Below are 19,673 nucleotides of genomic sequence, written 5' to 3'. Positions count from 1 at the left end.
CCCAACCTCTGGGTGTGTGTTTAGGACTTTAAAACTAAAGATTGCTCTTCTAATTTAAAAAATGTTAGAAAAAATTTACTTTTATTTATAAATCACATGCTGTATTTTACCAATAAATGTTGAATTAAAAGTTACTTTTAAATTCATATCTGGTCTAGGGTTGCTCACTTTGCCTTGATAATTCCTAAACTGTGAATCTTTTTAGCTTTCTAATTCTGTGACTGTGTAGATTTGTAACAACAAAGATGTATGATTTTCAGCCTTAGCTGGGCTTTTAGTGTTGCTTGGCAGTTCTGTCCCCTTCTGTTTTACTTTTACATTACATAGTCCCTTCCACCCCCCTCCCTCCTTCATTCAGTGTCTTTGTGATTCTCAGAAGATTATCCTGTCCTCTAGTTGCCTGGGGGAAGGGGGAGGGCTAAGGGCAGAGGGAGGGATAGGGAAAGCATGCTCCTCTATTTGTACCTTCTCCCTTTTAACACAGCGGATGGATAGCTGTGTGCTCTTGATCCTGTCTTCCACAGGAATCCCCTTCCATTTCCCTCCCTGTGTCTAAACTTCTTCCACCTTACTGACAACTTCTACTTAGCCATTAAAAACTTGTTTAAATCTCTTCTATCCTAAAAGTATACTGTTTTCAGTTTTCTCTCAACTCTGTTCTTTCTACCAACAACTCATTCTCATTTCTTACCTTTATTGTCAAACTTTTTGAAAGAGTTTGCTTACACTGTTTGACTTTTATATCCTTTCATTCAGTCCTTGACTATATTCTTATGTGCACCACTCTATAGAAATTGTAAAGTATTTGACCTCTTTGCAAAATTGGACACTATTGATATACTTAAAATCAATCTTTAAAAGTTATGAAAAAAAGTTTTGATCAGGATTTATATGTAGTTTAAGCAAATAGTGTGCTGCGAAGCTAATGGAAAAAGAGTGGTATTCTTCTTCATCTCTTCTCATGCCTGATTTTCACAACCCAGAGGCAACCACATGCAAACTTTTATTTATTTCTTCTGTTGTTTACTTCCTTAAATCTAAATGATCTTGTATCTACTTATATTACCCTGATCTCACTGATTTTGCAACATTTTACCTAATAATAACCTTTGCAAATATATATATTTTAATGATCATGTGCACTTTCCTTTCTTTTGTCCTCCAGGTTTTCATCCCTCCTACCCTTTGGATTTCTTTAGATATTCATTCAGTTTTTAAATTTAGAATTGTCTTTTTTATTTTTTGGTTCATTTTTGGGGTTCCTAATTCTTAAAATGTGTGTTTTGTAGAACATCCTTTGAGTTATATTTTCTATTATTGAAGGTTGGAAATGCCTTTCTCTTATGCCAGGTTAAAAATTAGAAACACATGTTGAGCAGATGAATTTGCATCCTCTCGTTTTTTCAACCTTAGTCCCATGAAACCTTTTTCTCGGCCTCACTGGCTATCTTGTTTGTCTTTGCACATGCCAAGCATAATCTTACCTATTGGCCTTTGTATTTCTTGCCCCCTTGTACTGGAATACTTTCTCATGGACTGAATGAGAAATTCATGTCAAACCCCTACCCCTCAGTGTCATGGTATCAGGAGGTGGGGTAAATCAGATTAGATGAGGAGCACTCATGGTGGAATCAGGGCACTTATAAGAGTAGAGAAAGAACTTGCTTCTGTTTGTTTCCAGCCATCCAGGAACCAGGAAGCAGGTCCTTGCTAGACACTGAATCCTCCCTTATTTTTCTTCTAAGAGTTTTATAATTTTAGCTCTTATATTTAGGTCTTCGATCCCTTTTGAGTTAATTTTTGTATGTGGCATAAGGCAAAGGTGCAAATTCATTCTTTTGCATGTGGATATTAAAAAGATTGTCCTTTCCCCCATTGAATGATTTTGGTAGGCCATGTATGCAGGGGTTTTATTTTTGAGCTCTCTGTTCTATTTCATTGACCTATCTGTTTGTCTACGACTGTACCACACTGTTTGATTACTGTAGCTTTGAAATAAGTTTTGAAATCAGAAAGTTTGAGTTCTCACTTTGTTCCTCTTTTTCAAGATTGTTTGGGGGTATTTGGAGACCCTTGGTTTCTGTATCAATTATAGGATGGATTTTTTTTTATATTTCTGTAAAACAGTCATTGGGATTTTGGTAGGATTCACACTGATTCTATAGATCATTTTTGGTGGTATCGACATCTTAACATTTGTCTTCCAGTTCATGAACACAGGATGTCTTTCCATTTACTTATGGTTCTTTCATCTCTTTTAGCAGTGTTTTGTAGTTTTCAGTGAACAAGTCTTTTGCCTCTTTGGAACTGTTAATTTCATTTTAGGATTATTCATTGTTAGTGTATAAAAAGCAATCACTCTTTTTTGGTATTATTTTATGTGTGGGATCACTGAATTATTTCATCTTCTGTCAGTATTTCAGTAGCAGTGAAGTGATTTCAACTGAACTTAAATGGAATGAAAAATAGAATAAATGATAATTTCTGAATTGAATTCAAGTGCTAGCTTATTACTTAATCTTTTTAATCAAACTAAGGTTTAAACTTATCTAAGTGTACTAATTTGAAACCATATAGATATGGGTGAATACTATCAGATCAAAATAACCTTTGAAACAATTTCACTTGAGTTCTTGATAACATTAAAACATTCTGAAAATGATATTTCTGAAGTAGAATGTAGATCATGTACCTCTTATTGTGCTATATTGATGCTCCTCTAGAAGTTGCTGGAAATGTAATAGTAATGAATGTTTTCTTTAGTTTTGGGGTGGGAGTACAGAATATAAATGATATATTTTTGCTTTTTTTTTTTTTTTTTAAATTCACAGGCCACAGAAACACTATTTAGAATGGGAGTAGCAAGAGGAACCATCACAACGTTAAGAAATGGAGAAGTAAGATGAGAATTTTGACATAAATATTATTTCTCATTCCTTAGTCTGCCATTTTTAAAATATAAAATGTGAATTCTGTGATAATTTATATAACAAATTGAGAAATACTTGGTGAGTGAATCTTACCTACAAATCTGTTCTAGTTCAGTCATATTGGAACCAGACCTTAGGTTGAAAACAAAATGCTAAGTCTTTTAATCTTTGGTTGCCGATTGCTTTTACTGTTAAAAGAAAATGATATTTTATGTAATAGTAAGTTTTACAAATATATATATTTTTAATGAAAATAATCCTGTGCTTTTTCCTTTCTTTTTATCCTATGTCCTACAGATCTGATACTTCTTTCTTAGGATAAAATAATTTGTAATGTTGACATTTATCACACAGAGAACGAGAGAGACAAGAGACAAAAGGTGTGGTGGGGGGACAGAAACGAATTTAGTCTGTTTTATAGTTGAGGCTCAATTAAGGAACAGATTCTAAGTTTTGACTTTTCTAAATGTTTCTACCAATTCTTAAAAAAAAAAAAAATGCTACCACTGGAAATAAATTTTCATTCCAGAATGATTATCAGCCTAATTACCACTCTGTCTGCCTTTTCTTAATTCACTTTCTCACTAAGACATGCTTAAGTTGATGTAGAATATGACATCACATTGCCATATTCCTTTTTCTATTCTACTAGCAAATACTTAAGGATAAAATATAGTGTTCCTCATTCTAGAATTAAGTTCTTTTATTTAATTTAATATTTATAATTCAGTAACCTAAGTATTTAATAGTAGAAGTGACTGAATATCTGAGGAGTTAACTGAAATTGTGTTATTGTATGATTATAAATTTTGTCAGTCAATATATCTTCTTGTTAGGGAAAAATGTACAATCATTTGGAAATGATATACTCTTAAGTGTTGAATTGTATCTTGGCAAGGCACTTCGGTATTAACTTGTAGTATATATTTTGTCAATGAAAAAGACTTAACTGATCCCTTTGTATTCTCAACTAACTATAGTATGTGGTACCATTTTGAGAAAAAAAAAATCCCACTAATAAAGTCAGACATATTTATCTGCCTAGAATATATCAAAATAAATTTCATATTTTAGTAAATACTATGTATTTTCTCTTGGGCGGTGGCAATTAATTTTTAAATTTTATCTTCTGTTAAAGGAAGTTTGGGGAAATGCATGCGAGACAGTTTTAAAAGTAATCTTTTGAGCATATCGACACATATTGGATATGTACATATTTTACATAATGGAGAGGAAGTGGGTAAAGTAGCCCACTTTTGATCTATTTCTCCCCCAGTTACTAAGGAATTAGGGATTGCACAGGTTGCTAACTTTGTTAACAGGTATTAATGTTGGACAAAGTTTTTAAGCACTGACTTTCAGTTTCTAAAATGAAGTTAAAACTGTTAAGATGCACATTGTTTTCTTTTACATTTTAGGATCTCTGAAAATGGTATGTGTCTTCTAATCTGTGATATCTCATAGTTACCATATAGTATTTTTCATGTTTTAATATGTCTTAAATTTTGAGGTTTCTTATAAGTCTCTGATATGTTGGTGTTGATGACAAATGATAATATTTTGTAGTTTAAAAAAATACAGTGATGTAGTAAGTATTCAGTAAATGGTATTTAGAATAGGCTACAAATTAATTTTAATTTAATTATTTGACTTGGAAAATAGAGAATTAAGACAAAACCCAAAGATATTAAATATGTGTATATACAGTTAGCATAGATTTTTGGAGATGCTGGGCTAAGTGTTATGGAAATGGATAATATAGCATGATTCTGGCCTTTAGAAGTGCTTACTCTCTGGTTGAGAAAATAATTGCTTCAATACCTGGGGAAAAAAATCTGGTAGAGAGTAAAAAATACTTAGTTTATGTTGAGTCTGGAAGTAACTAGAGTCCAGATTCCATTTGGAATGTGCTAAATTTTAGTTAGTATCAAGGCAATAATAGAGAATTTGTTTGGGAGAAGGAGAAAACCTAAAAGGCTAACAATTTAATGGGTTATTTAAAGAGAAGCTGAAATCACCATATTTATCATATTGGAAACTTTATGATATGCTAAGGGAGGAGAGGGGTCAGCAGCTTACTTATTCTAGGGCATTTACAAAATTGTTCTAGCCCATTGCTGTGAAAATTTCTGTTACACAGTAGATTAAGAAGTAACCCCGTGACAATGCTATCAGGTAGCAAGAATAAAGACTGATATATCCGAATTACAAAAAATAAGTAAGCTGTTATCTGGTTGCATGATGACATTGAACTTCTCTTGTCTGCCCTTCCCTGTGTTCTAAGTCTAAGCCTACACATTTTGTCTAGTTATTGGGAATTTCTACTTGGATGTTTTCAGAACTGTTGAGACCAGAAAACATGGTTTCCCTCTCAGAAAATAAGAAGGTAGGGGCACCTGGGTGGCTCGGTCAGTTAAGTGTTCAACTTTGGCTCAGGTCATGATCTTGTGATCTGTGAGTTCAAGCCCCACATTGGGCTCTGTGCTGACAGCTCAGAGCCTGGAGCCTGCTTTAGATATTGATTCTCCCTCTCTATCTGCCCCTCCTCTGCTCATGCTCTGTCTGTCTGTCTGTCTCTCTCTCAAAAATAAATAAACATTAAAAAAAAATAAGGTAGTTTTTGAAGGAGTTTGAAACTGACTTTATAATATGTTATAATGCATCATTGGAGGATTTAAGCAAAGGAGTGACACAGTATATTTTTAATTCTTCATCTCCACTCTGCAAAGGGGAAATTATTCTCATTTTATAGATAAAATGAGGCTCAGAGAGTTTAGACATTAGTCTGTGATCAAACAGCTAGGAAATGGGAGAGAGACAATTTGAACCCCTGTCTGACTCTAATTCCCATTCATTCCCATCATACAATATAATCTCCTTCAGTGTAACTCACTTAGTTAGACTAGAGTTTTCTGTTTATTCAATTATCCTATATTTTGACAATTAAAAAAGAGCACAGTAGCTAAGACCTCTGAGATTATTGTAATCAGCCATGATTTTTTATGCATTCTGATTATCCCTGTCCCCTTTTCATATGTATAAAGAAATATGTCGCTTAAAATGAATGGAAAAAGTACCCTTCACAGTTCTGTTTTGTCACTAAATGTCTAACCATGTTGATATGTTCTTTGTAGAGTCCTATATGTGGGCTAGATTTTTGTATCTTTATTAAATTACATAGGCAAGGAAGCAGACAGTTTTTCTGGGTAGAATTTTTTTTTCTTTTCACATTTTTATTTTAATTCGAGTAAGTTAACATATAGTGCAATTTTGGCTTCCGGAGTGGAAATCCAGAATTTATCACTTACCTGCAACACCCAGTGCTCATGATAACAAGTGCCCTCCTTAATATCCATCACCCATCTAGCCCATTCCCCATGCACATCCCTCCATCAACCCTTTGTTCTCTGTTGTTAAGAACAGAGTTCTTAAATAAGAAATTCTTAAATTAAGAAAATAACAGAGTTATTTTCTTATGGTTTGTTCCCCCCACCTCTTTTATATCTACTTCCCATATGTTAACCTGTTTTGTTTCCTAAATTCCACATGAGTGCAATCTTAAAATATTTGTCTTCCTCTGGCTGACATTTTGTTTAGCATAATACACTTTAGCTCCATCTACATTGTTGCAAATGGCAAGATTTTATTCCTTTTGATGGCTGAGTAATATTCCGTGGTGTATATGTATGTCTCTACATATGTATGTATATACACCACATCTTTATCATTCATCAGTGTATGGACACTTGGGTTCTTTCCATAGTTTGGCTATTGTTGATAATGCTGCTATAAACTTTGGGGTACATGTACCCCTTTGAATCTGTATTTTTGTATCCTTTGGGTAAATAGCTAGTAGTGCAATTGCTGGGTCATAGGGTAGTTCTATTTTTAACTTTTTGAGGAACCTTCACACTGTTTTCCGGAGTGGCTGCACCAGTTTGCATTCCCACCAACAGTGCAAGAGTGTTCTTCCCTCTCCGCATCCTTGCCAACACCTGTTGTTTCTTGTGTTGTTAATTTTAGCCATTCTGATAGGTGTGAGGTGGTATCTTCTTGTGGTTTTGATTTGTATTTCCCTGATGATGAGTGATGTTGAGCATCTTATCATGTTTCTGTTGGCCATCTGGATGTCTTCTTTGGAAAAATGTCTATTCGTGTCTTCTGCCTATTTCTTCACTGGATTATTTGTTTTTTGGGTGTTGAGTTTAGTAAATTCTTTATAGATTTTGGATTCTAATCCCTTATCAGATCTGTCATTTGCAAATATCTTCTCCCATTTCTTAGGGTGCCTTTTAGTTTTGTTGATTGTTCCTTTGTTGTCCAGAAGCTTTTTGTCTTGATGAAGTCCCAGTAGTTCATTTTTGCTTTTGTTTCCCTTGCCTCTGGCGATGTGTCTAATAAGAAGTTGTTGTGGCTGGGTTTAAAGAGGTTGCTACCTCTGTTCTCCTCTAGGATTTTGATGGTTTCCTGTCTCACATTTAGGTCTTTCATCCATTTTGAATTTATTCTTGTGTATGGTGTAAGAAAGTGGTCCAGTTTCATTTTTCTGCATGTTTCTGTCCAGTTTTCCCAACACTGTTTGTTGAAGAGACTGTTTTTTTCCCATTGAATATTCTTTCCTGCTGTGTTGAAGGTTAGTTGACCATATAGTTGTGGGTTGGGTAGAATTGTTTTAAATTTGTTTCTTTATTGGTGGGGCTTATTTATGAAATTTACCATTATCGCAGTTATTGAATGTGCTGGGCTCAAAAATTACACTTTTGTGATTTCTTTAGGAAAGATGTGATTCTATGTTCAGTCTTCCAGGTGTTTATGTATAGCGTAAAACAACCCTTTTGTTGAAAGATAGAATAATTCTTTTAAATTTATGTATTAAAAATATCTACTGTTTTTTTATATAATTTAAGATCTGAGTAAGTCAGAAAGTGGGTTTTTTCATTAGATTATTCTTAATTCAAAGTTTTGAGAGAGAACAAATTTTAGAAATTCTTTACTTTGGGAAGGTAGGATTGCAAGCTCCAGGTCTTAATTTAATCCTTTACCTTCTATTTATCAGCTCATCCTATCTAGTTCTTACAAGGATATCACTGGGAATGTAGAATAAAGAAGTTAAATGACTTTTTATAGCCAGTGAGTTTACTTATCTTTTTAGCTCTATTAATTTTTATTAAAATTTTTTTACATTTATTTATTTTTGAGAGAGAGAGAGAGAGAGAGAAAGAGATAGTGTGTGTGTGTGTGTGTGTGTGTGTGTGTGTGTGTGTGAGCTGGGGAGGGGCAGAGAGAGAGGGAGACACAGAATCCAAAGCAGCTCTAGGCTCCAACCCATAAACCGTGAGATCATGACCTCAGCCGAAGTCGGATGCTCAACCAACTGAGCCACCCAGGTGCCCTTGTAGCTCTGTTAATTTTTAAAAATTTTATGTATTTCTAAAATGTTAAATATGCATACTTATTTTCATTGTTTTGAAAAAGTTTAATTTTTCATATCTATGTCTTTAGCATTACATTTGGAATTTTGGAGAGATGAATGGAAGGAGGAATAATCCTTTCCCATTTATTCAGCAAGTATTTATGGAGCACCTTCTATATTTCTGGCATTGTTTTAAGTGCTTGTGATTTATGAGTGAGCAAATCAAACCAGTATCCTTGCCTTTGGGGGACTTACATTCCAGCCCACTAAAAACTTATGGAAGAAAATAAAAATATAGAAAGGAGCTAGAAAGTAATTACAATTACATACCTTTAAAAGAAATTATGAAGAAGTGTAAGGTTTAAGAGTACAAGTAATTTAACTAATAGAGGAAGAAACAAGTAATTAGAGTAAGGTTAAGTTAGTTTAGAAAATTTCTTAGGAAGCATATTTTCAGCTGGGCCTTATAGGAATTTATGAACATTGCTGAAGGAGAGGAGGTCAGAAGGCATTGTTAATTAGGAGAAAGTGTACAAATGGGCATAGTTGAGAGTTAAGGAGAGACATCTTGATGTAGAATTAAAAAGGAGGGGAGTAGGGTGTGGTGTTGAAGGGAAGTAACATTTATTTAGTATCTGTTCTGGGCACTTAGTAATTATTCAGCTCATTTATATATCAAAACAACTTTCCATTTTAGATTCTTTTATCACAGTTCTTTCCAAAGGAGGTGTTTAAAATTCAAGAAAGTATTGCTGACCTTGGAACAACACAAGATTTGAACTGCACAGGTCCACTTATATATGGATTTTTTTAATTTTATAAATGCATTTTGTCTTTCTTATGATATTCTTAACATTTTATTTTTTTCCTAGCTTACTTTATTATAGGAATACAATATATAAAACTTATAAAATAGGAAATATGTGTTAATTGACTGGTTAAGTTATCTTAAGGCTTGCAATCAACTGTAGACTATTAGTTGTTAAGTTTTTGGGGTGTCAAAAGTTATATGCAGATTTTTTACTGGGTAGGGTTTGGTGCCCCTAACCTCCACATTGTTCAAGGGTCAACTGTAGTTTGTTTGTTTCTTTGTTTTTTTGAATTCATGTTTCCCTGATAATTTACCATACGAATGCTCACTTACATTGATTAAGCTTATGAATCAAGAATTAATACTTTATCTCCTTCCCAAATGGAATAGCCAGTTTTGTGTGCTGGAAAGAGCACTCGTCTGCATGCTAGTCGTGGGTTCTCTTCCTGGCTGTACTATCTATGTGTTCTTGGGCAGTTTACTTAACTTCTTACAACTTCAGATTCGTACTTTAGAAAATGAATTGATTAGTTGATCTTTAAGATCCTATACAGCTGTAACATTTTCTACTTCTAGGCAGCTTTGTATATCCCCCTTCCCCTTTTTTAAAAAAGTCGTTCTTGGCCTTTACTGTACATGAGAATTGCCTTTGGAGCTCTATAAAATTTAGGTGCATGGACTCCATCCCCAAAGGCTTTGTCTCTTGGGTCTAGCTTATGGCTCCAGTGTCTATATTTATATAGATTTACTCATCTAGTATAGAACTACTAATCTATCATACAGAATTACTAAAATCTACTGATTTTAATGCCTAGCCACTTCTGTAAACTATTTTAAAGAAGTATTCTTCTTTTCTTTTATTAAAAATATTTTTTTTAACGTTTATTCATTTTTGGGAGATAGAGACAGAGTGTGAGGGGGGAGGGGTAGAGAGAGGGAGACACAGAATCCTGAGCAGGCTTCAGGCTCTGAGCTGTCAGCACAGGGCCTGATGCGGGGCTCGAACCCACGAACTGTGAGACCATGACCTGAGCTGAAGTCGGACGCTTACCCAACTGAGCCACCCAGGCGCCCCAATAAATATTTTTCATTTTTCTTTCTTCTTTGAACTCAAGGAACACACAGTTTGAGTAAGGCAAAACAGATGAAGACATAGCAAGGGGTTTAAAATGTATTTAAAAATTTTTGTATATAAAGTAGAACACAGCAGCATGGATTGCTATTTTGGAAAGATGGATAGGGGATTTGACTCAGTATCTACTTTTGTTTTATATTGCTGTATTCTACATGCTTTATAAGAATGGAAATCTTTTTGCCTTTCAGGAACAAAATGCCCTACAATAGTAATACAGAATATTTTGTTGTAGTGTAATTGCTGCAGTAAGAGTAGGAGCTCTTTGTTATGGATTTCTGTTTCTTCAGATTTAGCATCTGCCTAGCATATAATAAGGATCTTAGTATAGTTCTGATGAACAAGTAATAGTTATTTAGAAAGAATATCTGTGATAAATACCACTTTGATTTAATCAGCTCTCAGTTTAAGATAAATGTAACCATAAATATAGATTTATATGTGTAGTAAATACTAGGGTTATATTATTTCAAAATCATGAAATTGTGATATTAGTGATAAATTTTTTGACATTTTTTCATGAGTGAAAGACTATTTGAAGAGACTGAAATTTACATATTTAATATTCAATCTTGTTCACAAAGTTAATCGAGTATTTAAGATATTAAGATATACTTCCAACATTGTTAAAACTGTTAAAAATTATATTCAATTTAGTTTACTTTTTAAGTGTTTTTTCTTCTTTGTGAATGAGAATTCTTTATATAAAGAAACCTAGATGTAAGCTTTCATATATTTATATTTTTAAAATTGCATTTAGTTTTCTTAGTTAAATATTTTATTTATCTGTTTATTTTTACTCTTCTGTTTTAATACCACCTCAGGAAATATGTATGTCTCTAATAAGCAAAGTGTTAGTATTTCAAATACTGAGATCTTAGTGGCTTGGTGTCTAGTGAATGCCGGGGCCTAGTGGCTGGTAAACTCTGATCAAATGAGGAAATACTATTGAGAGCATCTTAAAGATCTGAGGCTTGGCACTGGAGTCAGATCTAGTGTCCCTTCCCTTCCTTTCTTTCCCTAAATATTGAGTCCCAGGGACTATACTAGGTGCTAGGTTTTAATGGTAAATAAAACTAGTATGGGTTCTTCTCTCAGGAAGCTTTATATATATAGTTTAGTAGCTGAATCCACAACCTGCCACTTATGACATTGCTACTCAGTGTCTTGTTCTGTAAATAGGAATAAATGCATCCACTTCATGCATTACTTTGTGAGAAGCAAATTAGATAACATGTATAAAGCAGTCAGCACAATGTCTGGCCCAAAGGAAGCCTATTAAAATTTAGTCTATACTGAATTATAACTTTTTTATTTAATTAAATATGATTAAGTATATTCTGTATTTGAGTATATGGAAATCTCTGGATTGTGGTTATTTGTAACAGTGTGTGAACTGAGAGTTGGTAATGAAAGACAGACTTTAAATATTTTGGTCAGCATATTTGTCAGTGCCCTCTGCTGTCTAATGCCGATAGCTCAGTTATATAAAGAATATATTTAGTTATGGACTTGATGTCTCCTACTCAACCAAATTCTGTGGAGCATGATTTTGTTTACATACATAGAATAAAACATAGCAGGAGTTAGTGCAATGGCAGAAAAACTGAAATGTACAAATAAACATAAGAATTCTATTAGAAAAACAGGGTGAAATCATTGAATAGTAGAAACTTAGTTCTGATAATTCCAAGTCTTAGTGGGACAAAAGTCCCGCTGTGAATGGTGAGACACTGACCTTCCAGAAGTGCAGCCTAAGGCTCAGTGATCCTGTCAAGGAAAATTGGGTTATCTCTTCTGCAAGAAGGCCTCTGATTTATGTATTGTATTTTAACAGGAAGAAAATGTTAAGATGCTTTATACATGTCCATTGCCATTTAAAATATACTCTTTGTTAACTTGATTAGCTCCCTCCCATATCATGTAAGGGAAAAATTTAAAAAAAAAAAAAAAAAAAAAAAAAAGGAAATCTGACCATTCTAGAATGTTCCTGAATAACTCTTTCAAGTCTCTTGTGTTTTTTGTTCCCCCCCCGGGAGTGATTTCCAAATTATATGCTTATTGACAAGCTATATAAATAATCTATTGGAATTTAACCTAGAAAAGTTATTATAATGTTTCTTCCTTTCAAGCAACAGATAGAATATAGCTAAAAAACAAAAACAAAAACAAAACAAAACAAAAAACATATGGGGAAAATGGATAGTATCCAGAGAAGGAGAGAAGGAATAAATATGGAAAATGATCTAGAGAGAAAGGTTAGGGCCCAAAGAGGATTTATAACAAGTAAGCTAATGCAGGGAAATCCCAAAGCTTTCTTTAATGAGATGGGAAGAAATGAGTTTTGATTGCAGAACAGAAAGTTGGAGATAACTGAAGCCACTGGTCATTACTTTAGGGTGATGAAACATTCAGAGGCTTCAGAGAGGTTGTGGGATTGCTATCTTGCTCATTTTAAAAAGGTTTATTTCCTAATAGCCATCAATCTGGGTGCTTTAGATATTGAACTGCCAGAGGCAGAAGACTGGTTTACATAGCATCTTGGTAATATATATATGTGTATATATAGATACATATTTTTTTTCATTCTGTTTTTTTTTTTTTTTCACTTTTATAATTCCATGAATCAAAACAGCATGCTATGTTTTGGCAGGTGCTCAGAAAATTTAGAATCCATGCCAGAATTACATTGATGTTCAGAACTTGTATTTCATTCTTGCTGGAAAATTTTGTCCTTGTCACTAAATCTGCTTCAAGTGGCTCATCATGTTATATGCTGTGACATTATTTCATACTCCTGTTGAACAGAGTTTATTTGGAAAATTCTGGTGCAGACAAAGAAGGCCAGGGGCTAAGCTGAGTTTTTAAAAATATCAGATCACAATATTTAAGCTTGGTGGCCTTGTTTATACCAATTCTGTATGTGCCTTTCTATACCGAGGTAATTATCTATTGAAGTGCCCTTATTTTCTTTATAATAGAAACTCTGCTTTTGATTTAAATACAAAAATAAATGTGCCATAATTTTGTCCTTAACCAAAACAAACAATATCTGGACAATGTCTGGCTAAGTATGGAACACTTAGGTTTTATTTTTCAAAAATTGGAAGGATTCTTAAGATAACATCAGTTTGTTTTGATCCTAATAGGAAGAGCTTTAGGCCAGGAAAGCAATTATTTCCACATGGGTAAAGCCAGCCCCAACTACTTCCCCTTCACCAACCCACTGAACTTAAACTTGCCTATCTTGGTTATATAGGTAAATGTGGTTGAATATATTAGAAAATGCAGGCTCTATTATAAAAATAGTCTTTAGATATACAGAAAATTTTTTTTGTACAAAGCATACCAAAGGAATTTTGTATAAAATGTTGGGATGAGTCCACCAACAAGTAATTTAAGCTTTTTGAATTGCCGAAGAAATTTAATTTATACACACATATATGTATAATATATTTCTTACTATTTTGTTTGCACATCTTTTTTCTTTCTTTGTTGATTCTTGGCTGTATTGTCAATAGGTGAATTTGCTGTGTAGTGACAAGTATTGTTTGTGATGACTAGTAGGGATGTGGCATATCAGAAAAGAAAAGGTTGTGGTCTTTCTGGTGATCAACTCTGATCCTAAATCTATCATTGTGAATCACCTCATTAGCATAAGAGACACTCCTATCATTCTGGAAATTCTAAGGATGTTTGAAGTTGTGTACCAGAAACGGGGAACAGAGACCAGATATATTCTTTATTATAGCATAGTCTGTAGATTTGCTTTTTCTGAAAATTTCATGTATATGGAATTATACAGTAGGCACTCTTTTGTGTCTGACTTCTTTCACGTAGTGTTTTTTTGAGGTTTATCCATATCAGGTTTTTCCTTTTTCATGACTGAATAGTATCCATTGTATGGATAATATTTGGCTTATCTATTAACTAGTTAATGAAGATTCGGATTACTTCCAGGTCTTGGCTTTTATAAATAATACTTCTTGCCAGGGTAGCTCAGTAGGTTGAACATCTGAGTAGGTTGAACGTTTCTGCTCAGGTCATGATCCCATGGTGAGCATGGAGCCTGCTTGAGATTCTTTTTCCCTCTGCCCCTCTCCCCTGCTTTTGCTGTCTCTCTCTAAAAATAAAACAAATTAAAAAAATTTACTTGTGTATTTGCCTAGAAGTCTTTGCTTGGTATATGTTTTTATGTCTCTTAGGTTGATACCTAAGATTGGAATTGCTAGGTCATCTGAGGAACTGTTTACGAAAAAGTGGCTTTGCCATTCTACATTCCCAGTGGCAGTGGACAAGGAGTCCAGTTTGTCAACATCTTTGCCAACATTTGGTATTACCAGTCTTTTTGATTATAGCCATTCTAGAAATATGTACTGGTATCTCATTGTGGTTTTAATTTGCATTTCCCTAATGACTAATGATGTTGGGAATCTTTTTGTGTGCTTATTCATTTGTGTATCTTTGGTAAAATGTCTATTGGAATATTTTGCCCATTTCCTCATTGGGTTTGTTAATCATTGAATTGGATCAGGTGACTTTTAAAAAATTCTGGATATAAATCTCATATTAAATACATGATGTAAAAATTTTTTTCCCCAGTCTGTGGTGTTTCTATTTTGTAAACAGTACTTTTTGAAAGTAAAAGTTTTAAATTTTGATGAAGGTTTAGTTTATTAATTGTTTTTTGTATTCTAGCTAAGAAATCTTTCCCTAATCCAGAGTTGCAAAGATTTTCTCCTATGTTTTCTGCCAGAAGTTTTATAGTTTTTGGTTTTATATTTATTATTATTATTGTTATTTTATTTTTTCAAGTTTACTTATTTTGAGAGAGAGGGAGAGAGTGTGTATGCATGTGGGGAAGGGGCAGGAGTGATTGGAGAGAGAAAGAATCCCAAGCAGGATCTGTGCTGTCAGCGCAAAGCCTAACGTGGGGCTCAATCTTACAAACACTGAGATCATGACCTGTGCTGAAATCAAGAGCTGGACATTTAACTGACTGAGCTACCCAGACACCCCGGGTTTTACATTTAGATCTGTGATCCATTTTGAGTTGACTTTTGCATATGGTGTGAGGCAGAGGTTCAGCTATTTATTTTGCATATAGATACCCAGTTATTCCAGAATCATTTGTTGAAAAAACTCTCCTTTGCTTATTAAATTGCACGGACACCTTTGTCAAAATCAATTGACCATAAATGGTAGGGTTTATTTCTGGAAATTTTGTGATTCTCTTTCTGTTAAGTTGAAGGAAGTAGAGTCTGTCTTTGTCTGTCTCTCCCACTGATTACAACTAAAAACCCTGAACGGTATACATAAAGCAACTATCTGCAACCTTAAATGATAGCAGAAGATTGGAGAAAAGGGTCAAAACTGGAAGTGTGACTGATACCAGTGAAGTTTCCTGTTTCTTCCCACTCACCATCCTTTTTCTCCTTGTTTGCACTCTGGGGAATCTCCTATTCTTGATCTGTACAATGCGTACAGACAGAAAAAGCTCTAAGGGACCCCCTCTTCCTCTGTTTATGGTCAGAGAACTAGAAATGAGGGCTCCTGTATGAAGAAGACTGAAGAAAATCATAATTTTCTTATCATGTTTTGCATTTTGGTTTTATTCTCCTGGTAGGACTCCAAGAACTGTCCTCCAGCAACAGTGGTGGTAGTGATAGTCGCAGCTGTGCAGCCATTTAAAACTCAGATCTTTCCCTTTACCAGAGAAACTAGAAAAAGGGGTTCTTATAGTCCAAAGAGTGTGGGGAGAATATCTGTTATTTTTTGCTTTCTTCCTTTCTTGCAACTTCATCTCTGAGGCAGATGTAGTTGTAGTCCATGTGCAATGGTATGAGGGGGGTGGCAAAACCCCAACATAGTCAGAAGATCAAGAAAAGGAGCTTAGGAGACAGAATGTGGGGAAAGTCATGGAGAGACAGGAGGTAGAGAAAAAGATGACCTAAATCTGTCTATGACATCTGAGACTCACCTCTGAGCAGAGCATGTATGTACTAACAATAAAGACTGAAAACTGAACTATACCATAGACCATTGCCCTTAGGTGGTGCATGTGGAGATATATTGAATACACTGAAGAAACTTGGGAGATTGAAAATGATATTGAAACCACAGCCCAGAGAAGGTGGGTTGGGACTTGTGGTTGGGACCTAGTTCGGATGATTGCCTTCAACAACATCGGCAAAAACAGCAGCAACAGCAACAACCACAAACAATAATTATCTGGAGGACCAAGAATCTTTAACGTGATCAGGAATGTCATAATACAAGTCTCTAGGACTTGTATCCAAAAGTATTTGGCATGCCAAGAACCAAGGAAATCATAACCAATTGTAGGGAAGACAGCAATCAACAGATGCCAGTGTTGAGATGACATTGATGTTGGAATTATGAAAAAGTTTTCAAAACAACTGTTACAACCCTGCAAACATTGTTGATATGAATAGCAAGATTGAAATTCCCGGCAAAGAAAAAGAAACCACAGGAAGAACCAAATTGAAATTTTAGGACAGAAAATTAAAATAACTCAAATATTATTATTAAATATAAAAATAACTAAACATGCATTAGTTCAGTTCAACAATAGAGAAGACAAAGGAAAGAACAGTGAAGTTGAAGAAAGCTCAATAATAATTATGCAGTCTACATGATAATCAGAAAAAGAGAACAATGAGCAGAGCTTAAGGACTAATAAAGATCTAATTAGTAAAGATCTAATATTTGTGTCAAAAGTGTCCCAGAGGAAATGCAAAGAGATTTGTGCAGAAAAAATATTTGAAGAAATAATGGCTGAAAACTTCCAAATTTCTATGAAAGACAAATTTATATGTTCATAAATCTCAATGAACACCTACTAATAGGCTAAATATTATATGATTCCATTTATATAATATTCTGCAAAAGTCAAAACTTATAGGGATGGGAGAATGGATCCATGATTGTCAGAGATTGGAGATGGAGGAGAGGTTGATTACAAAAGGACAAAACAAGGGAATTTTTTGGTGTTGGAACTATTTTGGTATTGTGGTGCTGGTGGTAGGTGCAAGATTTTGTGTATTTGTCAAAACCAATGTAGTTATACAGTATAAGGTAAAATTTACTGTATGTAAATTAAAAAAGAAAAAAGTTAAGGCAACCAAAACATGTGTATTGGAAGAGAATGCCATTAAGAACACTCTGGTTCTGGGGCGCTTGGGTAGCTCAGTTGGTTAAGCATCAGACTTCAGCTCAGGTCATGATCTCAGGATCTGCAGGTTTGAGCCAAACCTCCGGCTTTTTGCTGATAGCTTAGAGCCTGGAGCCTGCTTCAGATTGGAGCCTGCTTCAGATTCTGTCTCCCTCTCTCTCTGCCCCTCTCCTGTTTGCACTCTGTCTCCCTCACTCTCTCAAAAGTAAATAAACATGAAAAAAGTTAAAACAAAAAAGAATACTCTGGTTCTTACAATTTCTCCTGGACTGTTGAAGATTAAGGAGCAGAATTAAGGAGGCTCGTTCTACAGATTATTTTTTTCCTTTGGTTTCTTCCAGGATTTTTTCCTTATCTTTGATTTTCTGTAGTTTCAAAATGATATGCCTAGATATAGTGTTTATTTTATTTTATTTTATTTTATTATTTATTTATTTATTTATTTATACATACTTTTCCTATTTAGTATTTTTTTGAGCTTGCTGTATCTGTTTGGTGTGTTACATTAATTTAGGAAATTTTCAGTCAGTTTCGAATATTTCTTCTGTGCCTTTTTTTTCTACTCCTTTTGTTTATTCCCATTACATATATGTTACACCTTTTTAGTTGCCTGCAGTCCTTGGATATTTTGTTCTGCTCTTTTCGGTCTTTGTTCTCTTTGCTTTTCAGTTTTTGAGGTTTCTATTGTGTATCCTCAAGTTCAGAGATTCTTTCCTCAGCCATGTTCAGGCTACTAATAAGCCAATCAAAGGCATTTTTCATTTCTGTTACAGTGTTTCTTATCTCTAGCATTTGTTTTTGATTTTTTTCTCAGGATTCCTATCTCTCTGTATACATTGCCCATCTGTTTTTGTATGCTGTCTACTTTGTCCATTAGAGCCCTTAGCATATTAATCATTATTGTTTTAAATTCCTTGTCCGGTAATTCTGACATTTGTGCTGTGTCTGGTTCTGATGCCTGCTTTGTTGCTTCAGATTTGGTTTTTGCTTTCTAGTATGTTTTGTAATTTTTCTTGAAAGCTAGACATGATGTACTAGGTAAAAGGAACTGCTCAAATAAGACTTTCGTAATGTGATGATGAAGTGTGGGAGGATGTGAAGCATTCTGTAGTCATATGCTTTCTTCTCAGTCTTTTAGTGAGACTGTGGTTTTGGACTGTGAACTTCAGAGATGTTTCTCAGGTTTTTTTCAACTCCCTTAGGTGGGACAGGATGGCTAACATGGGCTGGAGTTCTCTTCTCCTACATCGATTAGGCTCTGATAATACCCTAGCAACATAGGCTCTGAGGGTAGTCCTTGTTAAGAACATAGTTTTATGGCTTATTTCAAAATGGTTCCTTTTCTCTTTCCTCTGCTTAGAAGCACTAGGGGATTTTTGTGTGATATTTACAGTGAGAACTCAGTCAAGCTTCTGCAGGTAAAACTCACCTAAGCGTGAGCCCCTCCCCGCCCATGACTGGGTTCTTCTGGAGTTTTTAACTCTCAGACTTGTTCACACTGAGCCTCCAGCAATTTAGTCAATTATAGGTTTTCCTACCCCAGCGCTGGTTCCTGTGGTTTCTACTCCTGAGTCTCTGCTGAGGTAAGCCGTGACTCCCTGTATTTGCCAGTCTGTTTCTCCAGTGTTGGGGGCAGTGGTTTGCCCTGTGTCCTCACCTCTTACAGATCCAAGAAGAGTTGTTGGTTTTTCAGTTTGTTGAACAGCTTCTTACTTGTTAAGATGGAATTGTGACTTCCAAGTTCCTTCCATGTGGAACTGTAAATTGGAAGTCCCTCAGATTCTTTAAGGAGAATTGAATCCTTGCACTCATGATTTCTATATGATGTTGAAATACTCAATTTCTTTTGAACGAAGGTTCCAATTTTTTTTTGAAGACAGGATTGGTAACATGGAATGTATTTGAAATGGGAGAAGTAAGACTTAGTATTTAATAAAGGCTCAGAAAGAAGTTAAAAATATTTACCAAAAATAAAAATTCAGAACAGAATTTTGAATATGTACTGATATTTAACAGTATTAAAATGAAGTTTTTGTTTATTGTTTTTCCAGGCTTTCCAAGTTTATGTGCCAAAATGAAACTTACATATGTTTTGTATTTCTTGTTAATAGTAGTAGTATACAGTGTACATTTTGTGACCTACAGACTTTCTTTCTTTTTAAAAAATTCTGTATTAAAATTAGTAGGAAGAT

At 34.4% G+C, this 19,673-nt stretch overlaps 1 protein-coding gene across 1 annotated transcript in view; it reads left to right on the top strand.

Moving 5' to 3' along the window:
- TMEM135 (transmembrane protein 135) overlaps nucleotides 1-19,673 on the top strand; it is a 267,526-nt gene that overhangs the window by 89,700 nt on the left and 158,153 nt on the right. Inside the window, exon 5 of the mRNA XM_047071520.1 lies at nucleotides 2,832-2,897. Coding sequence (XP_046927476.1) covers nucleotides 2,832-2,897 — 66 coding nt within the window. The remainder of the gene's footprint in view (nucleotides 1-2,831; nucleotides 2,898-19,673) is intronic.

This window comes from Lynx rufus, unplaced genomic scaffold (genome assembly GCF_022079265.1).
Source record: "Lynx rufus isolate CCGP_SWC_20201006 ecotype Redwood Valley unplaced genomic scaffold, mLynRuf1.p SCAF_9, whole genome shotgun sequence".
In the NCBI taxonomy this organism is placed as follows: domain Eukaryota; kingdom Metazoa; phylum Chordata; class Mammalia; order Carnivora; family Felidae; genus Lynx; species Lynx rufus.
The sequence above is the reverse complement of the archived record's forward strand: the minus strand, read 5'-3'. Positions and strand labels throughout refer to the sequence as shown.